The following is a 20615-nucleotide window of genomic DNA, read 5'->3' as shown; positions in this document are numbered from 1 at the left end:
GGAGGAGTTGCTGGCAAAGGTGGAGAGTCGGACGGAGCAATTTGATGACTCTTGTCGTGACGTTATCGAGTTGGAAAGTGTCCGCGATACATTGGGGCAGAGGGGCACATGGGCACGAGAGGACAGAAGCTTTCCAAGCGGTTGAAGCTAAGAGAGTGATATGTCCGGCCAAGTGATTGCGGAGGAGGGCCACAATTGTGGTATAAGCTGAGGGCTATTACTATAGGGGACGCGTAGTCGCCGGTGGTTCTGCGGTGCTTTGTATCCAAGCCTTGGGGCCTGTCGTAATGCCATCTCGACATGCATGACTTGCAGCACGACAGCTCAGTTACGGCGACCAAAGCCGTTAATCTGCAACAGTGGCAGCAACAGCGGCTTCCCAAGACAGTATTGGCGATGCAGCCCTACCGGAGATATTGTCCAATGGCTCCACAGCCAGTGACACAGCGGCACGCCAGCGGCTAGTGACTGGGTTGGAGGAGTAGATTAGTTGCTCTATTGGGTAAATTCGATAATTTCAGGTGTTTTGCGAGTTGCGTGATTGCAAGCTCCAGCCCGCCGTCGGGCCGACTGTGGTGTCGGGGTTGGTAGTGGTGGTGGTAGTGGGAAGAAGCCGGATAGCGCGATTGCATGAATCAAAGCCGATGTGCGAAAGAACCACCGAAGAACGAAAAGTGGGCACTGCTAGGCACATGCCGGACCAACGATGATGCAGAGCGAGCGGGGGGATGACAGGTTAGCAAACGCATTCAGCAAGAACGTTAGGCGAAGGAGTCGACTACGGCTAGTGCGCGTGCTATTTACATGTAGTAGGTGCGGCGCGGGAAGAGGAAGGGGCAGGAGCCAAGTTGGGCGTGGGCGCGTCACGGGACATGAGTTGTGCGAGCATGCAGTGGGCAGTGGAGCGGGAGAGGCAATTTGCAAAGCAAGTGTCGGTGCGCGCCATGGTCTCTTTAGGGGTTGAGGACAAAGTAAGGACAGGATGCGACTGTCGTCTGAATGACCCCATACTGATCGTCATCGACTCGATACATACTTACTCGAGGCTTAGGCTGGGGGGGGGGGGGGGGGGGGGAGGGGAGACAGACGCGCGGTGCAGGTAGAAGGGGTGAGGGGGCGGACCGACTCAAGCATGGTCCAAAGTTGGCGCAAGATGCATGTCAGCCGCTGCTGCTGGTGTTTGCAGTCCTTGGTGAGGACTGAGGACTGTATAGTAATCCTACCTAAACAGTAGGCAGTACCCCCAAGGGGGCCGTGTTGCCAAACGATCGTCAGGGTAGCAGAACAGCGGTGACCATGTACATGTGTGCAGTTGGTGTACATATCAAAGTAGCATGTCGGTAGCAGTAAGTGTGTGCACTAGCACGTTGCGTGTGCAGCGTTTGCGTTCACTCGGGGTGCCGCAGAGCACGAGTAGAGCGACTAGTGAGATGCGGATCGCACCGGGGAGGTGGGCCAACCTGCGTGGTGAAACGACCTGTCGATGATGGGAGAGGCGGCTAAGCCAGTCAGAAGCGTGGGGAGGGAGGCTTTTTTTCCTCGTCTCTTCACGTTTGGACGTTGAACGTCATGATCCTGGGGATCGGCAGGCGGGCACAATGAGGGACAGTTTCAGTTAGGCGGGCGGGGGCGGGAAAAGTCGCAGCCAGTCAGTGGTGGGAGTGTGCGGTAGTAGTTGGAGGAGTTGGAGAGCAGATGATTTGATTTGAGCAGGCGCAGGCCGAATGGAGCAATGGAGGCACAGCAAGCGGTCGGGGCAGCGTCCGGGGTCGGGCAGGCATGGGTTGATCAGACACCAATTTCGTCATTGGCCGTGGCGGCGTGTGCGGAGTCGGGGAGACGGGGCGTGTCGGTGATTGTTGTAGACAGGAGAGGGGGCAGTTGGGCGGCGTGCAGTGTAGTAGACAGATGCAGTGCGTGGTTATGTAAGGAAGGAGGGCAGCTGGAGGGGTGGTGGGCGCGGGCGCAGAGGAGGGCAGGTGTGGCGTCGTTGGCTGGCAACGAGGGACGGATTGGTTACGAGGGGATTTGGGAGAATGCCATCAAGGGCCAAAGTGGCAGGCGACTGCAGTGGCGGCCGCAGGGTCCTGAGCCGATCTTGTACACGTCGAGATTGGGCGTGCATGGCCGACGAAACACAGAGTCAAGACGGGCGGATCAGCGGGCCAAAGCCAATCAAGCCCGCCGTGCAGTGTGCGCGTGGCCACGACGACCCGCAATGCCTTGGGGCGAGGAACGGGTTGTAGATGAAGAGGACAGTGTGCACGCTGCGTGGCCATGTGCAGTGCCGTGCAGGGCTGTGTGTGCGGTGCCATGCAACGAGCCATGTACTTGGCTACATAGCCACTGCATACATACAGACTACAACGTATGTGCGACACAGACTACCACGACAGTACTTAGACTACACAGACAGAAATGGGCATGGCGGCAGGCAGAGCTTGGGCGGCTAGCGGAACCCATGGCAGCGTTCGGTGGTGATGTCAGCCGGCCACAAGCGGAAATTGATCGGTGTCGCCCATGTCGGCCGTGTCGTGCACAGGGCTCAGACGACGTCATGGCCCTCTCCCACCTCGCAGCGGCCGTCACCGTCACCACCACCCACTACCGCCGCGGCCGCTAGGCCTCAGGCAGGCGCACCAGCCTCGCCGGGCCCCCTCGAGCTGCTGCCAATGCGAAGTAATCGTAGGGCCATTGCCATTGCCATGCACTACGCCCTCGCCGGCTCGCCTGCGCCCATGTCCATATTTACCTGCGTCCTGCCTGCTTACCACTCCCCTACCCCCTCGTGGCCACCGCTGCTCCGCCATCTCATACGCTAATTGACCGCTTCGACTCGTCCGACTCCTCGGGGTGGGTGCGCTGCCCCTGCCCTTGTTCTGTCGTTGCCGATCGTCGCACCACCAGGCTGCTGGTGCTGGTGCTGGTGCTGGTGCTGGTGCTGGTGCTGGTGCTACGCTTGCTGCTGTGCCAAAGAATCGTCGATAGCAATCAAAAAAGCAAGGCCGTCTCGCGCTCGCTACGGTACACAGCCATCACCCGCCGCCGCCGCTGCCCCAGGCTTGGGCGCGACAGGCCCGGTCACGAGGGCGGGTGCCGTCATCAAGGGCCAGTGCTCCCACTCCGCCCGCCATTGAGCATTTTGCCGCCGCCGCAGCGCCCGGGCTCGAGGTGCGAGGTGGACAGGCCGCTGCCATCGCAGGGATTGTCGTCTCGGGAGACCCTGAAGCCCCATCCGGCTTAGCGCCTGACCAGGGCTCCACCACTCTAGCATCCTTCCACAGCGCCCGTGTGCCTCTGCCTTGGCTTGAACCCACCCACGGCATCCTCTTGCCGGTCCTCGCCCACCCGTCCCCGTCTCCGTCTCTAAACCTACACCTCGAGAGCCGCACTTCGACTGTCCCGTGCAATGATCCCACACATTTCCCTCTCTTCCTACCCGCCTCCCTGCACGCCCAACCACGCCCCTCTCGCCTACCACCACAACCACTCGCACAGCCAGACCGACGCCATGTCAACCTCGTCGTCAAACTCGTCCGTCAGCGAAAAGGACGTGGCCGCCGACCCCACCCTCCAGCCCCGGCCCCGTCTCGGCAGCAGAAAGTCGAGCGGCACCATCATAATACCCCGCGACAGCCCCAATGTCGAAATGAAGGAAGAGGAGGAAGAGTACGATGACGGCGATGCGCGCACAATGAGTCCCCGCCGCAGCAGCGAGGAAATTGAAAAAATGGGCCAGGATGCTCGACAGGCCCTCATAGAGTGAGTCCTTCTCCTCGCCTACTACTCCTACTCCTCCTCCTCCCTTTACCCGCCCCCCTCGGCTAACCCGCATTCGTCAGACAAGCAAAAGCCCTGCAAGCTAGTCTCATGGAAATCGTCGACCGCGTCGAAGTGGTCAAGAGCGAACACGAAAAGCTCGAGGGCGGCAACAAGTTCCTGCAATCGTATGTCGCTCCTTCCTCGCCCACGACATGGCCCTATACTGACCCATGCCAGATACATTGGCGAGCTCATGCAAACCAGCAAGCTCACCTCCGCCGGCGCTGGAAAGGCCACAAAGGTCAAGGGCAAGGGCAAGCCCATCAAATAACAATCAGAGCTCCTCCATACTCACACGCGCCCTGTGAGCCTCTACCGTGTCGGCCTCCCTCCCAATCCTCGGCTCATCATGGACTCGACGCGCCTACCCAATCCTCACTACCACGCAATCATGATGGTCTACTGCCTCACATACTCACCACCATGACCCAACCACGCACACATCCATCAATCCATCTATCCTTCCAATACACACGACACTCACATGTTGACCGCGTTTACGAGCATCTGCATAGCGGTACAGGCCTGGGAACCGGCGTTTATCATCATCGTCATCATCGTTCCAATTTTCCATTCAGCCTACAGCTTCTGTCTTACCACCTTACGACAATAATCTCGACTGGGCTCTTGCTTGGCTTGTTGCTTTGTCGCTCAACTTGATTTTATTTTTCTGCGCATATACCACGGCACAATTGCTCCCGCTATATCTGGGCCTTACAATTGCTGGCTGACACTTTTGATTTTTAAACAACTTTTTGTTGCGTCATGACCAAATTCGCGGTGTTCTTGGGGGTCGTTTTTGCTTTTCTTTGTTTTTTTGGCAATCCGGTTCTATCCCACAGATGGCGCATAGCTCACATGACATGCCCATTGTTTCTTTTCTTTTCAACGCTCCAACGGGAAAAAGGCGCTTTTCTTTTTAGAGATCAAGCCTTCAAACCGGGGGCCGGGGGGGGTTGCTTGTAAGCATGCTTAAGATGGCGAGAAAGCGAAAGAATACTCATTGGTTAGGCAAACTTTATTTACTGGAGAAGGGGAAAGGGCGTTTTAGGTCAAGGCTTTCCTCTCCTGCGGAGGAGAGAAGCCAAGGAAAACCTTGTTTTTGTTTTGACATGAGCTTATTTTTTTTGTTGGCTTTGCACAACTTTTGGGCAGATTGGAATAAATCACATCACATCCACCTATTTGTTTGCATAGTTATGTTTTAGTATCAATGTTCCAGGGTCCTGGTAGCATGTATACTCACGTATCTACGTGTCCCACCCTTATTTCCTATATCATATCAATTATTGTTTGTTGTTTGTTTATTACAAGAGGGGCAACTAACCCCCCCTTTCCCCTCTCACGTCATCTCTTGCGATTCGAACAGCTATCCGATTATTTTCCCGGACGTTACGTATATATGAACGAATGTACACTTTGATCGCGACATCGCGATCCTATCCAATTTCTAAGTTCCAATCATTTCCCCACACGCATAGCCACACACACACACACACACACACACACACACACACACACACACACACACACACACACACACACACACACACACACACACACACACACACACACACACACACACCGACTCGATTCAATTTCAATCTCCCAAAAAAAATTTAAGCTCCATAGCCCAAATAAAAAAGCTCCACAGTATATTCCTCACCCAATCCCATCCCATTCCCGTCCCCCGGAAATCATCCCGTATCCCCAAAGCTTATCCAAGCCTATCACCACCAACTCTTCTCTCTTTCTCTCTCTTTAACATTTATTTTCCCCCTTCCCCCTCCCTCCCCCAACCCTTGACACACGCCCCAAACCCATGTTCCCTCAATCACATTACGAGCTACAGCTTCCGGATCGTCCCTTGAAAGAAAAAAAAAAGGGCATCCTAAGCTATGTGTTAATTTGCTTAATAGTGGGGCATCACATTTTTGGAAAGTGATTGGATCAAAGGAAAAAAAAAAGGGTGATGGTTTGTGTTTAATTTGTTAAAGAGAGAGAGTGAGAGATTTTGTTAGCACGGACAACGCGTGAGGGGAAAAAAAATGGGGGGGACGGCCGGGCTGGCTGATACGTTTGGTTTGATTGTATGTAAATGTGCGACTGTGCGACTATGGAAGAGGGAAGGAGGGTTAGCGGTTAGTGGTTTAGTACGTGTGGGAATGCGGGACGTTAAAGACGAAACTCTGCTCACTCATGCGTTAATAAAGCTACACGAACAATTATTTTTTTTATATCCTGAAGTAGTAGGGAGAGAAAAAGATGGGCGGTAAGAGTACACGCGTTGTGAATCCAAGCTTTTTTTTTTTCTTACTTGGTAACGACGTCCCTCGTACTCTCTCTCTCCCCCTTTTGATTTTCTCGTTTCCCTGCTTTAGTTTGCAACGTGCTACCTTTACCTTTGTCCTCCCCTTCCTTCCTAAAAAATTTAAAGAAAAAATTACAACCAAAGTAAATCACATTCCTTTTCCATCTCTCTCTCACACACACATTCGTACATCCCCCGCCTTTATTAAAATGTAACCACGCATGAACCCCCCTCCCCTCACCCCCTCCCAAAAAAATGATCGACAAGCCCATCGTCTTTCCATGCCGGATACCCGGATTTAGTCTCATTCTTAGCTTCCCCCTTAGTTACACACTTGGACACTTGCGCCTTACTCTTTTACCCCACCACTAACGCTTCTTTCTGATGTATAGTGCGACTTAGGATGGGTATCGCTCAGAGTTCAATAATATATGTATATATATATATATGTGTGTGTGTCCGTGTGTGTATTTACGAGAGAGAAAAAAAAAGATAGGAGAGGTGATGTGAGGTTATGTGTGAGATTTGAATAACAATGCTAATGAGGAAAGCAAGGGAGAAGAAAAAGAGTAGTATAAGGGTTGGTTGGTCGGTTGGTTGATTGGAGAGATGAGCGCATGAAGTGGGGTTTGTATGTACTTGAAGTAAAAACAAAAAAGTATGGGAAAAGGGTAGGAGAATACGGCAAAGAGGGTGTTGTTACTGGGAGGAAAAGAGAGAAAAAAAAAAGAAATGAACAGGATAAGTTGGGGTTAATACCACTTTGTCTTGGCCCTTTTTTTTCTCTCTCTCTCCCGGTTTCTAGTTCGGGTGCGACATGTAGATTTTTTGTTTACTTTTTTTTGACTTGGAAAGAAAAGCCATACTATCTTCGCAAAGGAAAAAAAAACAGACACGTCATGTATTACACACATACGAAACCCGTACTCACCACCACCCCCATCACCACCCGTCTTTGTATACTAGGATAATTAGCCGCTAGTTTCTAATTTACAAGATATCACGAAAAAGCTACATTGCAATGCATGACCTGTTCTCAAACCATATCGGATATGATGAATGCAATAGGCCTACGTACGTACATGCTTGCTTTTCTCTCTCTCTCTCTCTCTCTCTTCCTTAAGCAAGTTAACGTAATGGCTTGTTGGTGTGATGGTGGATAGTACAGAAATACTCAAAGGTAGTGTTGGTCTAAAGAAGAAAAGAAAAAAAGAGAAATAAGGGAACAAGTAATAGAAACATGAGACATGGAAGATTTCAAATAGAGTACAAGACTGTCATCATGTAGGTTAAGAAGAAGAAGAAGAAGAAGAAGAAGAAGAAGAAGGAAAAAACGTCTATCCTAAGAAATCAGATTATGAATCAAACATTTTTCCACATCTTGTTTGTCGTGTACAAAAAAGAAATTAGACCTCTCTTTCTTTATTGGCGAGGAGGTTACTGAGTTTTTGACTTGGAAAGTTGCATCTCTCACTACTACTACTACTGTGTACATTCATATCGCCTAAAACTAGTGGAATAATCTAATTCACTGCCTAACAGCCATGTTTACATAGCTTCCCTCCTTGCCCTCTTCAGCTGCTACTGTGCAACATAACACATCCACATCCACTGACATAGCCAACAAAATAACACCACAAAGTCACACACAATCACAACTACTCACAAGACACAGATATTAAAATCTTCTTTGTCAAATTCGACATAAGTGTACACAAAATACAGGTCTCGCATGCTGTTCGGAGAAAAACGCTCACAGCTGCCAACTCTATAACTCTACACCAACACAGACACAGATACACACTCTCTGCCCCCCTCCCCTACTTTTCTCCTCTTACTTACACATGCTTATGAAAGCATCCTGCTCATGTCGTTCCTGATACGGTTGTAGTCCAAAAGACCCTCAATCTGGCCGACGGCAGAAATGGCAACGTCCTTGTCCCATAGCCTGTTGCGGGCAAATTGCATCACGTCCTTCTCTGTGATGCGGCCAACAACGCGCTCAACCTCCTCGGGTGATAACCGGCGGCCGGTAGTAACAATCTGGCGACCAATGTCCTCGGCAACGGCAGTGGTGCCGTCAAGAGCAAGAAGGATGGAGGCCTTGAGCTGGGCCTTGGCGCGCTCAACCTCGGCAGAGCTGACGTTCATGGAAAGGCGAGTCCACTCGCGGAGGGTAAAGTGGACAAGGTCGTCAAGCTGGGTCAGGTTGGAGCTGTTGAGGTAGATACCCCAGAGACTATGACGTGTTAGCATTGTTCTCCCAAAAAAATACTCCTTCAGCAACATACCCAGTGTCAGAGTAGCTGGTGGAGAAGCTCATGAAGCTGTTGGCCAAACCATGCTGGGAGACAAAGTTGCTGAGCTTGCTACCAAGGTAGTCAGAGGTACCCATGGCGCGGTCCCAGTTGCCAACAATAGCCTGTGTGACGAGCGCAGTGAAGTAGTCGGGGTCGCTCCAGCTCACACCCTCAACGGCGATGGCAATGTTGGCGGTACCCATGGTATCATCACGGAGACGAACCTCGGATCCAACAAAGTCGGGCTTCTGCTTCTGCTCAGCAGCAAGAGACTTGGCAGAGTAGTCCTGGGGCTCGGAGGGTAGGTTGGCAAAGTACTTCTCGGCAAGGTCGACGAGTTGCTCGTGGGGAATGCCACCAGCACCGACAAGGACCATACGGTCAGCAGTGTAGTTGGTCTTGATGTAGTTCTCGAGATCGGCGCGCTGGATGCTCTGGATGTTCTCCTTGGGTCCGAGGATGGTGCGGCCGAGGGGCTGGCCCTGGAAAGCGGTGGCGTGGAGGTGGTCGAAAACGACCTCCTCAAGCTGCTTGTCTACCTCTTCCTGCTCGCGGAGAATGACATCACGCTCGCGCTCAATCGCGGCGGGCTCGAGCTTGGAGTTTTGGAGGATATCAGAGAGAATGTCGACGGCGGCGGGGACGTCGTTGTTGAAAGCCTTGGCGTAGTAGACGGTGTTTTCGCGCTGTCACGTCATCAATATGCGGCGTCCAGATGCGTCCCCCATCAGGCGCAACGTACCGAAGTGTAGGCGTTCAAGTGTCCGCCCATGTTCTCAATCTCGAGTTCCAATTGCTGCTGCGTGCGCTTCTGGGTGCCCTGTTTGTCTCTACATCAGCGTCCTGTCGCCCCGCACTGCCATTGGCGGCCTGCCGTGCATCCGCGTATTCGTACCTTGAAAGCAAGATGCTCCAAGAAGTGTGCAGTTCCATTGGTCTCGTCCGTCTCTGCGCGGCTTCCTGCGTCGATCCACACACCGACGGTGGAGGTCTGGGCCCACGGGGAGTGCTCGGTAGCAATCTGCACACTGGGGTCAATTGCAGTCCTGCTAGTTGGCAACGTTTGCGGCATACCGTGAAGCCATTCTTGAGCGTGGTCGACTCGGTCTTTGCGCCGTAGGAAATGGGCGTGGCCAGGCCTCGTGTCAAAGGCGACTGTCTCGATGACTTGACGGCGCTGATGGCGGAGCGAGAGCGCATGCTCTGCTGCAGGTTGAGTGCGAGCCGCCGGGAAGCCATTGCGTCTGCTCGCTGTGCAGGGGAGGAATGGAGATGGGGCGGTGATGGGGGGTTGGGGTTGAGATTCGTCGAAGCTGCAACTTCTTGGCTCTAGGTGAGGTTGATTGACGTTCGAAATCTGCTGTCACGGGACTTCCCGATTCCCGCCGCTGGCCAATGAGCGCCGCAGGGACGTCAGCATCGCTCATCCGAGGCATTGTCGTCAACATCTGTTCGACCGTCCCGAGATATCGTCTTGCGACCTCCCACTCCCACTGCATCTGTCCCCTGCCAGCTGCCCCTCTCCAACCACTGCAATGGCTTCCTTTATGCGCCCCGGCCTCCTCAGGCAAGCTTACACCAAGCCCCAAGCAGCGCACCGCATGCTGTCGACGGCCAGCTCCACCACCAGCCGCCCTCTCGCCCAGCAGCTTCGCCCAGCTTTCCAGCGCTCAGCCATTCCCCAGTCCACGCGCGTCGCCGCCTTCCACGCCACTCAGCGCAACCAGATCCTGCCCCCGCTGCCCCAGAAGATTGTCGGAACCACCAACGACCCTGTGCCTGTACCCGAGCCAGACTATGCCCATGGCAGCTACCACTGGAGTTTCGAGAGGTATACTTGACGAGCTGCAAGAGGATGATTGCAACTCTTGCATCATGTGATGTAGGACCACAAACTGACAGCGGCACAGGATCGTCTCCGCCGGTCTGATTCCCTTGACTATTGCGCCCTTTGCTGCTGGATCGCTAAACCCACTTACTGACTCGATTCTCTGCGCTCTCTTGGTCATTCACTCGCACATTGGCTTTGAGTATGTTCAAATCTAATTCTACCAGAAATCAACCGCCCCTCTAACATGTCCAGGGCATCCATCATCGACTACTTCCCTAAGAAGCGAGTACCCCTCATTCGTAACCTCTCCATGTGGGCACTCCGCATTGGAACCGTCACCCTTGGTATCGCCCTTTACTCCTTCGAGACTAATGATGTTGGTATCACCGAGGCTGTGGCCAGGCTTTGGCACGCGTAGAGTAGATGGGGAACTACATGCATGTGAAAAAGAAAGTGGGGTAGGGAACTATGTACATCTAAACACGAACCAAGGCAGTGGTTTTTTCTTGGTCAGAAATATGAGCATTCCAATTTCGTATACGTGTTCAGACTTTGAGCTTGTGACTGTCTTCCTCCACTTGCCACTGGATGCGTCTCTCAGCCAGCCCTGTTCATTCACCTGTTTGCAGATACGCACTAATTAGACTAAGCAACATGCCACATTCTCCGTACTCATAGCTCACTATCTCTAACCCCACATATCTAATAACCTCTATCTGTCTCACTCCAGATCATCACATCATTTTACGAGTCAGTACTTCACTTTGCAATAGACAACACGTCATGTCTGGTCATATGTCCCTGAACAGTCTCTGAAAAGGAGCAAATAGTCTTGAATTATAAGCCTTCTGAGGGGATTTGTAGGGAATCGCAGAACCAGAATGAGCATCTACTACACTCTCTGACCATGCCAAAAATGAACGTTGACGTCAACATCTAAGTCTTAGACCGGGGCAACCATGAACGTTGAGGAACATACAAAACGTGACCGTATATGACGCATACTGGTGGGAATGGACAGGACAATCGAAAGAGCCTCGGGTGCATGAAGTGTGGACAGGATGGAAATTCAGAGTCTAACAAAGCGCACCCGGCCTGGAGCACGCTAGGATACACCCTTGATGCCACCAGAAAATGATGACTAAGACATCATTGACTCTTACCGTGATACACCATACCATTAACCCCTGCCGTTTTTGCGTCTGATATCATGTTTTCGACTTTATGCCTTGGCTTCAGCAGGAGCCTCGCTGCTCTCAGCCTTGGGCGCATCGGTAGCGGGCTCGGCGGCGGGGGCGTCACCAGAGGGCTCAGCCTCGGACGATGTCCAGAGGGTCTAGAATTGATTAGCATTTGAATTGCAACAAAGTTTCACATCAAAGGCCTACCAGGTTGTCCCTGAGGAGCTGCATGATGAGGGTAGAGTCCTTGTAGCTCTCCTCAGACAGGGTGTCGAGCTCTGTGTCAATGTTAGCTTTTGTATGTGAATTTTGCATCCTGCACATACCAGCAATGGCATCGTCAAAAGCCTGCTTGGCCAATTGGCAAGCCTGGTCGGGCGAGTTGAGGATCTCGTAGTAGAAAACGGAGAAGTTGAGGGCAAGTCCGAGGCGGATGGGATGGGTAGGTGCCAGGCTAGAGGCAGCAACCTCGGTAGCGGCCTTGTAAGCCTCAAGTGACTTGTCGGCAGAGGTCTTGCGCTTGTCGCCAACAGCGAACTCGGCAAGGTAGCGGTGGTAGTCGCCCTTCCTGTAAAAGCACAATGCGGTTAGCAAATGCCCTCAAACATGGCATATGTAGAATCCCTTACATCTTGTGGTAGAAGACCTTGGACTCGCCGCTCTCAGCAGAGGGGATCAAGTGGCTGTCAAGGCACTCGAGAATGTCCTCGCAGATCTTGGCCAACTCGGCCTCGATCTTCTGGCGGTACTCCTTGATAAGACCAACCTGGGCCTCGTTACCCTTGGACTCCTCCTTCTGCTCGATGGAGGTAACGATTCTCCAGGACGCGCGGCGAGCACCGATGACGTTCTTGTAGGCAACGGAAAGGAGATTTCGCTCCTCGACGGAGAGTTCCTGGTCCGCGGAGGCAACGGCCTTCATGTTCTCGACCATCTCTGCGCCATCCTGTCAGTCTGTGAAGTTTGGGGCTTGTGGCACAAGTGCTTACCCTCATAGCGCTCGGCCTGCTCGGCCAGCTTGGCCAGGTATACGGAGTCTTCGTAACCCATTGTGAAGTCTGCGTGCACGACTGTTAGCTGACGTGGACTGGTGTAGAGCGCGGACAAAGCGCAATCGGCTGCTATCGCGGTTGTTGAGCGGCAAGACGCTCAGTGTGCGCTGCTGTTGTGATGAAGGGGAAAATCGCCCTGATGTTGTCGCTGTTGAGTGCTTGGTGTGTTGTGATAAAGGGTCCGGAGGATGCGGCAAGTGGAGCTGCGTGCAATTGCTTGCGTAGCCTTTGCACCTAACAGCGGTGGGCGCAAAGAGGGGCGGCTCAAGCTCTCACTCACGGCCCCCCGAAGAGAGCGCCGAAGCACACCGCCGCGACAATGACCATGGCGAGTGTTGGTGCGGGTGATTTGGACGAGTGAGAGTCATAGAGGGCACGGGTGGCGATATCGTTGTTGTCGATGTTGCGGCAGAGGGCGCAAATTGCAGCCATCTACGGCTTTTGGGGGGGTGCGTGACGAAATGCGGTGACTGACTTACGAAGAGAAAAGTAGATGTGGAGAGGGGATAGGTTTGCAGAAGCGTGGGTTGCAGAAGACGGCGAAGTGGTGAGGACAAGAAAACGAGGTGAAGGAGTTGTGGTCAAGGGCGGCTTAGGGTTGAGTTATCAGAGGAGGGGAGTTAGAGGGTGAGAGAACCCGACTGGGCTTGGCGTCGATCACGCCTGCCCGTCCTTGGTCGTTTCACACGGCCCAGAACAAGCGCGACCTTTGCCTGTTGACAGGCGAACAGAGCCAGTCACCGCCAGAAGGGCCATTGTCTGCCTAGCGTCTGCCTGTGTGTGCTCCTTGGGCCCGTGAGGCTGAAGCCCGCCTCGGACGGCATTCCAGGCGCCTATCCATGTACACATGTACTGTGTGTGTGGTGGTAGTGTACATACATACACATGTACATACAGATGCTGGCTGCCCCACTGGCCACGCCTTGGATGACAGCTACAAGTACAAGGACTCGACTCTGCTGTGAGGCCTTGGGCATCGCCCTTTGTTGCCTCGACGAGGCACCCATCGGCTCTGAGCACCATGCCTACCGTGGCCCAACCATGTGTCCATTACTTGTTTTGGACCGTCGAGCTGAGTCCATGCCCGTGTGGTTGCTGTGCATGCAGCCGCACCCATCTCGCTCCCCATGGCACTTGTTTTTTGGCCGAAGATCCACGACCTGCGCAGAAAATGCAATACCAGGATGCTGTCCAAGCCATAACACAAGACCATCACATGTCCCATCAGCAGTCACTTTGCGTCCTGGCTGCGGCCTCATCAGGCGTGCCCAGTTTGCACGGCATCAGGGTCCAAGTGGGCATCTGGCATCTGGCCTGGCTTGAGCCACCATGATCGCGTCACGTGACTCCATCAACCAATGACGCAACGTCCAAGCTCCTAGGCATCGGTTGTGATCACTCCACCTCAACACTCAATTGCATAAGACCACACCAAGACCTTCCAATCCCCCAATCCCTTGCTCTTTGTACAACCCCCACACAATGCTTCGAACATCCATCATCAAGAGCGCGCGCTCAATCGCCGCTCCCCGCTACTTCTCCGCATCCGCTCTGCGCTTGGCTGAGGGAGCTACCGGCTCTGGCTCATCGAGACCTACCGGAACTGCTGGCGGGTAAGCAAGCTTCCCAGCCTCAATTGCCACCAAGTGAGCACATACTAACTGTATCGATAGTGACGCCTTCACCAAGCGCGAGGCTGCTGCCGAGGAGCTCTACATTCGTCAAGAAGAGAAGGCCAAGTACGCTCACCTCAGTACCCTGGACGGTATTTTGCGCGCATCGCATCACATACAGGGTACTTGTAAATATCCTGGAGCGTATTGCTGACGGTGCACAGGCTTCTGGGAATCAAGGCGAAGCTCAGGCAGCAGAGGGAGCACATGGACGAGCTAGACAAGCACATGTCAGTGATACCAATGACTCTCGGCTACAAGTAAAAGCAGACTAACCGTGACATAGCGACCAAGTCATCAAGGAAGCCGAGGCTTCCGGCCAAGGCGAGCAGAAGTAAATACGTATCCAACGTTACCAAAGCACACTTCGCTGGGACAACCCATGCGTTTTGATGACCCTATGACGGAATAAAATAAACACCCTTTTTGAGCATCTAGTTTCACAATCAGCTTTTCCTTGCTTATCGTCTTCAATTTGCATTCTCAGCTTTGCCTCTTTTTGCAACTTCAAAAAAAGCAGTAAATGTCTACTACATAAGCCGGAGTCTTCCTCCCAACGCGTATATGATGTTGCAGGACAGAGGGACGCTCAATGGAGGCCGACATCGGCTCACTATATGGACGACGAAATCTATGCTTATTGGTCAGGTCTGTCCTTACAAAGTTTCTATTGTGCGTTCTGCGCTCTCGGCGATATCGGAACCAAGTTTGATCGAGCATATCGGTACAATGCCTGGTGGCTGGCTGGCGTGCGTCATGTGAAGAGAGATCAAATCCCCGGTATTTCACTACATAAGCTTATCAGGGACCCTTAGGTTTGCTTCCGGACAAAGCAAATCTCCACATTTCGTACTTGACCGCTAGTCATTTTGCTGCAATACTACTGTATTTGCTCAACAACTGACGACGAATCATTCGCTCATTCTCGCCAAATTCTTGAGTCACTAGACTTCTACCAGCATCTCAGTCAGATGCATGGCAGCGGCTCTTCGGCTTCAACATGGTCCGTCATTTTTCAACATTCAGCCACCATGGCAGCTTTTCAAGGCTGAAAGTACACGCGTCTACGTGCTCGTCATTATCGGCCCATCTCGGCGCGCCTCTGGTGGCAAGATGCTGGTAGTTTTGCTTTTGTGCCTATGTAAAAACAGGGCGAGCTTGCCAAGAACTCGTACAACAGGGGTGTTCCATTGCACCTACACAGAACTTGAACGTTGTTACTGCCAACTGTAAAGACCCTGGTTCGCGCTACAGCCGCACACAACTATCCATGCCTCGCAAAGATCTTCCGGTACCACAATTTGCCCGACCCGACCAACCTTGCGAACGTCTTGGCTATCTTACAGCAGATCTCGTCCCGCGTCTGTCACGTGGTCGACCAGGTAATGCATGCTCCTTTTACAGCATTACCCATGCTACAACAGTGCTTCTTCGGATTCTTCCCGTTTCAAGATCAGCCAAGGACGTCATTCGCATCATCGGCTTGAACTCGATATAGAAACCCTTGATCTGGCGCCCACCTGTTGCTTCCATCGACGAATGAGACCTGGTGTGGGTGGCTGGGTCATCACCGAGAGGACTTTCAAGAGACGGTATCGGACATATTCTGGCGGTGAAAAGCCGCTGACAGGGTCTCCCTCATTGCCTTGGCTATTAGCATATATGATCTTCGGTGTTCCCTCAGGAAGAACGACCATATGCTCTGTTCAACGTTCCAATTCCAACGTACTTACAGGGATCCTGCATCTTTGAATAAAACTTCTTGATCAATTTGCCTGCAGAGGTTGTACCCATACTACAAATCTACAGGTTCCATCCAAAACCTTCAACGAGCCGAACCAATTCATGTCGCGATCGAGCAGTACCTTCCGTCGTTTCTATACGGGGCAAACCCCTGATAGATCGATAGTGGATTCTCCTGCACCGCTGAATCCCACTCCATCCAGTGAATCCAGACAGGAGTTTTTACGTACGCCTGTTCAAGCATACACAGGACGTCTCGATCCTCATGTAGAAAACGAACCACCAAGTGTGCCCCCGCTCGCGCCCACACGTCCTAGAAGGGCATCTCAGACTGTACCTTTCAATTCCTCCAATCACGCAGTACCCTCTGTAGAGGAATACCCAGAAGAAGACCAGAAACCCCGAGCAGATTCATATCGTACCAACAGACAGCATACACGCCCTCCAGCTTCGTACAACAACTTCCCTGAGCAAAGCGCACGATATGGAGTAATGCCAAGGAATAACTGGGATGCCAACACATACCCTGCCTATGCAGACATTCCTAGTAGGCCAAACTACGAGATGTACTACCCATACTATCAGGATGCATATGGACGATATTCTGGTGCACAGGGTACTGGTGGGGGTAGGGGGCCTCCACCCCCGATACCAAGTGCAGAGGTGGCAATGAGATTGCCTTGGATGATTTGGATGGGAAGCAATGCAAAGAACCGTAAGTCTCCCATAATCTTTGGCTGCAAACAACAGATAGCTTTGTGACTAACTCTCTTATGATAGATTTTGTAGCTTTTGTGGGAGAATTCGTCGGTACGACAATGTTTTTGTTTTTTGCCTTTTCGGGCACTCAAGTCGCTAATATCAGGTCTGCTGCTGCGCCCCAAGACAACACTACGACAGGTGAAGCCGCTGGTTTCTCTCCCATTGTTCTTTTGTATATTGCCCTCGTTTTTGCGTTCTCCCTCATGGTCAACGTCTGGGTCTTTTTCCGAATCTCCGGTGGCTTGTTCAACCCGGCCGTCACGTTTGCTATGCTGCTGTGTCGCGCACTGAGCCCCATCCGAGCTTTCTTGTTGTTTGCAGCACAAATGGTCGGAAGTATATTTGCAAGTTACTTGGTCAGTGTGCTGTTTCCGACAAACTTCAATGTTAGGACAACTTTGGGTCAGGGAACGAGTTTGGCACAGGGAACAATGATTGAGGCTGTCTTGACAGCAGAATTGGTCTTTACCATTTTCATGCTAGCAAAAGAGAAACACAAAGGTACGCTCATTGTCGTAGTTCTCCCACTTTAAGCCACAACAACTAACACTTTTCCAAACAGCAACCTTCATTGCACCGGTAGGAATAGGCCTTGCCCTCTTCATCGGTGAGCTTGTAGGCGTCTACTACACCGGTGGCTCCCTAAACCCCGCGCGCTCTTTTGGCCCCTGCGTGATAACGGGTGTCTTCGACAAAGACCACTGGATTTACTGGGTGGGCCCCGGCGTCGGCGCCATTCTCGCCCTGCTTTTCTACCAGTTCATTAAGATCCTCGAGTATGAAGTCGCTAACCCGGGCCAAGACGACGACGGCAGCAGTGATCAGGAGAACGCCAAGGACGAATGGGAGAAGAGAGATGGCAGCATGGACCCTGAGCTGGGCAATGCGCAGGGACCAGGCCTCGCCCACAGTGCTAGTAGCACCATGCCGCTCGCGCAGGCTGCCAGTCCCATGCCTATGACGGCTGGTGGTGCGGCAGTTCCGGCTGCACCGGGAAGCATAATGAACCCTGGTGTAGCAAGAAGTGCAAGCAGGGTCAGTACCGAGGGTCGCAAGAGCGAGAGGAGTATTTGATGACGATGATGACTGATGACGATGTTCACGAAGGTTGTACAGTTACCTGCTCTGAGGTGTACTGTCACATGACTTGATTGGTACAATGTAGTAAGAGCTCAGAAACGATTGCAGATGAGACTTGAGATGAGAGACAGATAGGATTTGCGATGAATGGATTTAATACGGTACATGGCGATATTTGATAGTTCACGAACGACACACACGAGAGAACCACCATGATAGTTATATAGCCCTAAAAAAAATGAGACACGAGATTCCATCCCCCCCTTCACCTTTTCCTTTTTTTCAAAAAGAAAATATCCAAAACACGTAACAAATCCCTCTCCATCACCAAACAACCTTCACCTCTCTCCTTCCCATTCTGCTTTTTCTCACGACTCTCTCTCCCTCTCCCTCTCTTCCCTCCCCCAGCCAAACACTTTCCCAGCCCATCTCCCAACCTCCACCCCCTTCCCCGTTGCCATCACCTCTAGCAAACAAAGAGAACAAGGTCCTCCCTCGCTCACATATGCAAACTATCTTCCCGTGTGCCGTCTGGAAACAACGCCGTTTTTTTCTTTCCCCCGCTTCTTCCGCCTCACTTTTCGCGACATAAAAGCGCCTCGCGGATTATCTTCGACCGGGGTGGGGGGAGGGGAGATGGGGAAGCTTACGTGTCTGAAGTGAGAGATGTAAAAAAAAAGATTATCAGAGAGTGTATGACGACATTTTTTTGTTTGGTGTGCGGGAGAGATTACTTAGAATAGAATTTGTATCCGCAGTGTGGGGATTGGGGGGGGGGGGGGGGGGGGGGGTCGAGTTGTTGGAAGGATGGGAAAGAAAAGAAATTGAGTTTGGAAGCAAAGAACCAAACGCCTGTACATTTTTCCCCTGTTTTTTTTTGTTCAAATATGCCCAAAGATTGATTGAGACTAAAACTGGGTGTGTAAATGCTTTGTTGTATATGTTCGAGTATGTTGGATGAGCGTATGTGCGCGTGTGTATGTGTACATGCCCCCCTCATATTATGTACGTTTGATTTTACAAAACAACAACGAACGAAACGATGTTTATGCTGGCGAATGTACCAAAAAAAAAGATAGATGCAAAATGCCATATGTCCTAGTGCAAGGGAAAAAAAAAGGACCAGCGAAAACGCTCAAATTAAGACCTTGATTCCTAAAGCAGGGGGAAAAAATAACCAAAGATGCGAAATACTTTGAAAAGCACAAGTACGAGATGGAAGAGAGAGAGAGAAAAACATGGAAAACATTGGACTCGGTAATGTTGTGAACAAGCATAAAGGAAGTAAAAACAACGACAACAGAAGGTTTTTTATGCAAATGCAAATGAACAGATAAACATATTTTTTGGTTTCACTCTTTCAAACCATTTTTCTACGGTCTACTAAAATTCGCAACCGCAGGCAACTCGCCGCCTCTGATTTCACTCATGGCGTAGCCAGGCCGCCACGCAGGATGTATTTCACTATATCCCGAGTGGCTATCGCGATTGTTATTGGTGACGGTAGACCGCGGCGCAGCCTCAACCACGTAACTGATTCCGTCTTCGGAGACGTACGAGGGGGGTCGTGGGCCCTCTGCTACCGCGGATGCCGCGCGCGAAGAAGTGGGTAGCGGAGGAATTTGCTCGGCCACGGAGCCCACGCGCGATGGCATTTGTGACGACATTGCGCTGCCACGCTCGCTGAGGGCGTCGACGCGCTGCCAGTGGATGAGGTTTGGGTCTACGCGGACGCTGCTGCGCCAGAGGCCATAGGCGGGTGGGGGTGGGGGCGGCATGTTTTTCTCTGGGTCGTCAATGTCCGTGTCGTTTTCTAGAGCGTCGCTTTCTAGCGCGGCTTCTTCGTCGCGGCGGAGGTGGACGCGGATTGGGACAATAGGTTGGAAGCCCTCGGAGCCGAGCATGTTAGGAATGAATTGTCTTTGTTCGTTCGGCGGGTGCAGCATGAGCATGCAGAGGCGGATGAGGGAGTGGCAGAAGAAGATGGTGACGGTGAGAAGCACCATGATGAAGAGGATGTGGATTTCTTGGCCAAGGTCTTTGTTGGTTAGGGCCAATGCTAGATCTGCACTCGAACGTTAGTCTGACGTGTGTCAAGCAAAGTGTCATGAAACGTACAGATGGATAGAATGACGATCAGAAAGGTTCCGGATATCACAACAGCAACCATCTTCCGTCGGGCAGCTGATCCCCTAACATAGATTCCCGTGGACTCTCGCTCATCTCTTCTTCGCACCCACTGTTCACGTCGATCTGCACGACGATTCGTTCTCCTCCGGTGCTTGCGCCGCCTATGCCGCCTTCCATTGGCCTCGTCTGTAGGTTGCTGAATTGCTGGATCTACGGGGCCGTCGTGTTCAGATGGTAATTGTACATCCGCTGGGTGACGTGAGTATACTGTTATTGGCTCCTGAGGATCTTCAATGGCGCCAATATATGAGCCTGCGGTATGATGTGAAAGAGGCGCACTTGAGTCACGTGAGTCGCGGGGCTCATCATCTGAGACATGCTGTGTATTTGGATCGGGAGATTGCTGGCGGCTCCAGAATCCGCGAAATGGCACTTTTGGTGTTGTGTCGTTGTGGTTGTTGGTATTGGTGAGAGCTGGCGACTGTGAATAGACTGACGAGCCGTTGACCAATGTTCGCACATTGCTGCGAAAGGCGCCGAATCGAGATGGCGATGAGGTTGCCGGAGAAGCCTCGATGTCCTGGTCCTGGTCTGGTCGTGGCGACCAAGCGAAGAGCGGTGACCGGAACATGGTGTTCTGTATATAGCTTCTAGGACCGACAAGGCTCAGGAACTAGGAAATGCGGACCCCAAGTTCTATCTTGAGCACTCGCTGTTCCCTTATAGCACA

At 52.2% G+C, this 20615-nt stretch overlaps 8 protein-coding genes across 8 annotated transcripts; 4 read left to right on the top strand and 4 right to left on the bottom strand.

Annotated features, from left to right (window-relative positions):
• Positions 1-3409: 3409 nt before the first annotated feature.
• Positions 3410-4093, top strand: PSV08DRAFT_190341 (uncharacterized protein; the record flags this gene model as incomplete). The annotated part of the gene is made up of 3 exons (XM_014222358.1): positions 3410-3762; positions 3843-3947; positions 4000-4093. 3 exons carry the CDS (start codon positions 3410-3412, stop codon positions 4091-4093), a joined length of 552 nt encoding a protein of 183 aa, XP_014077833.1.
• A 3711-nt stretch (positions 4094-7804) lies between these two features.
• PSV08DRAFT_231993 (Metalloenzyme, LuxS/M16 peptidase-like protein) lies at positions 7805-9732 on the bottom strand. Its single transcript, XM_014222357.2, has 5 exons — positions 9508-9732; positions 9329-9454; positions 9176-9253; positions 8425-9119; positions 7805-8372 (listed from the first exon to the last, which is right to left on the bottom strand). Exons 1-5 carry the CDS (start codon positions 9670-9672, stop codon positions 7982-7984), a joined length of 1455 nt encoding a protein of 484 aa, XP_014077832.1. The 5' UTR covers positions 9673-9732; the 3' UTR covers positions 7805-7981.
• Positions 9733-9911: 179 nt separating this feature from the next.
• Positions 9912-10802, top strand: PSV08DRAFT_211261 (CybS-domain-containing protein). Its single transcript, XM_014222356.2, has 3 exons — positions 9912-10264; positions 10344-10463; positions 10517-10802. The coding sequence occupies exons 1-3, from the start codon at positions 9969-9971 to the stop codon at positions 10680-10682; spliced, it is 582 nt and encodes a 193-aa protein (XP_014077831.1). The 5' UTR covers positions 9912-9968; the 3' UTR covers positions 10683-10802.
• A 684-nt stretch (positions 10803-11486) lies between these two features.
• On the bottom strand, positions 11487-12495 carry PSV08DRAFT_356736 (14-3-3 domain-containing protein; the record flags this gene model as incomplete). The annotated part of the gene is made up of 5 exons (XM_014222355.1): positions 11487-11600; positions 11653-11723; positions 11772-12013; positions 12075-12381; positions 12435-12495. 5 exons carry the CDS (start codon positions 12493-12495, stop codon positions 11487-11489), a joined length of 795 nt encoding a protein of 264 aa, XP_014077830.1.
• Positions 12496-12566: 71 nt separating this feature from the next.
• On the bottom strand, positions 12567-12929 carry PSV08DRAFT_356735 (uncharacterized protein; the record flags this gene model as incomplete). Its single annotated transcript, XM_066092930.1, has 2 exons — positions 12567-12723; positions 12778-12929. 2 exons carry the CDS (start codon positions 12927-12929, stop codon positions 12567-12569), a joined length of 309 nt encoding a protein of 102 aa, XP_065948002.1.
• A 1049-nt stretch (positions 12930-13978) lies between these two features.
• On the top strand, positions 13979-14818 carry PSV08DRAFT_338376 (mitochondrial ATPase inhibitor, IATP-domain-containing protein; the record flags this gene model as incomplete). Its single annotated transcript, XM_014222354.2, has 4 exons — positions 13979-14110; positions 14171-14236; positions 14335-14400; positions 14457-14818. Coding segments are annotated over 4 exons (316 nt in total), but the record flags the coding sequence as incomplete, so codon positions are not given.
• A 1197-nt stretch (positions 14819-16015) lies between these two features.
• Positions 16016-17749, top strand: PSV08DRAFT_231984 (aquaporin-like protein; the record flags this gene model as incomplete). The annotated part of the gene is made up of 3 exons (XM_014222352.1): positions 16016-16628; positions 16694-17176; positions 17238-17749. The coding sequence occupies 3 exons, from the start codon at positions 16016-16018 to the stop codon at positions 17747-17749; spliced, it is 1608 nt and encodes a 535-aa protein (XP_014077827.1).
• An 886-nt stretch (positions 17750-18635) lies between these two features.
• Positions 18636-20516, bottom strand: PSV08DRAFT_231982 (uncharacterized protein; the record flags this gene model as incomplete). The annotated part of the gene is made up of 2 exons (XM_014222351.2): positions 18636-19820; positions 19874-20516. 2 exons carry the CDS (start codon positions 20514-20516, stop codon positions 19129-19131), a joined length of 1335 nt encoding a protein of 444 aa, XP_014077826.2. The 3' UTR covers positions 18636-19128.
• Between the last annotated feature and the right edge of the window lie 99 nt (positions 20517-20615).

The sequence above is a fragment of the Bipolaris maydis genome, assembly GCF_028858645.1.
Source record: "Bipolaris maydis strain C4 unplaced genomic scaffold PSV08scaffold_17, whole genome shotgun sequence".
Classification (NCBI taxonomy): domain Eukaryota; kingdom Fungi; phylum Ascomycota; class Dothideomycetes; order Pleosporales; family Pleosporaceae; genus Bipolaris; species Bipolaris maydis.
The sequence above is the reverse complement of the archived record's forward strand: the minus strand, read 5'-3'. Positions and strand labels throughout refer to the sequence as shown.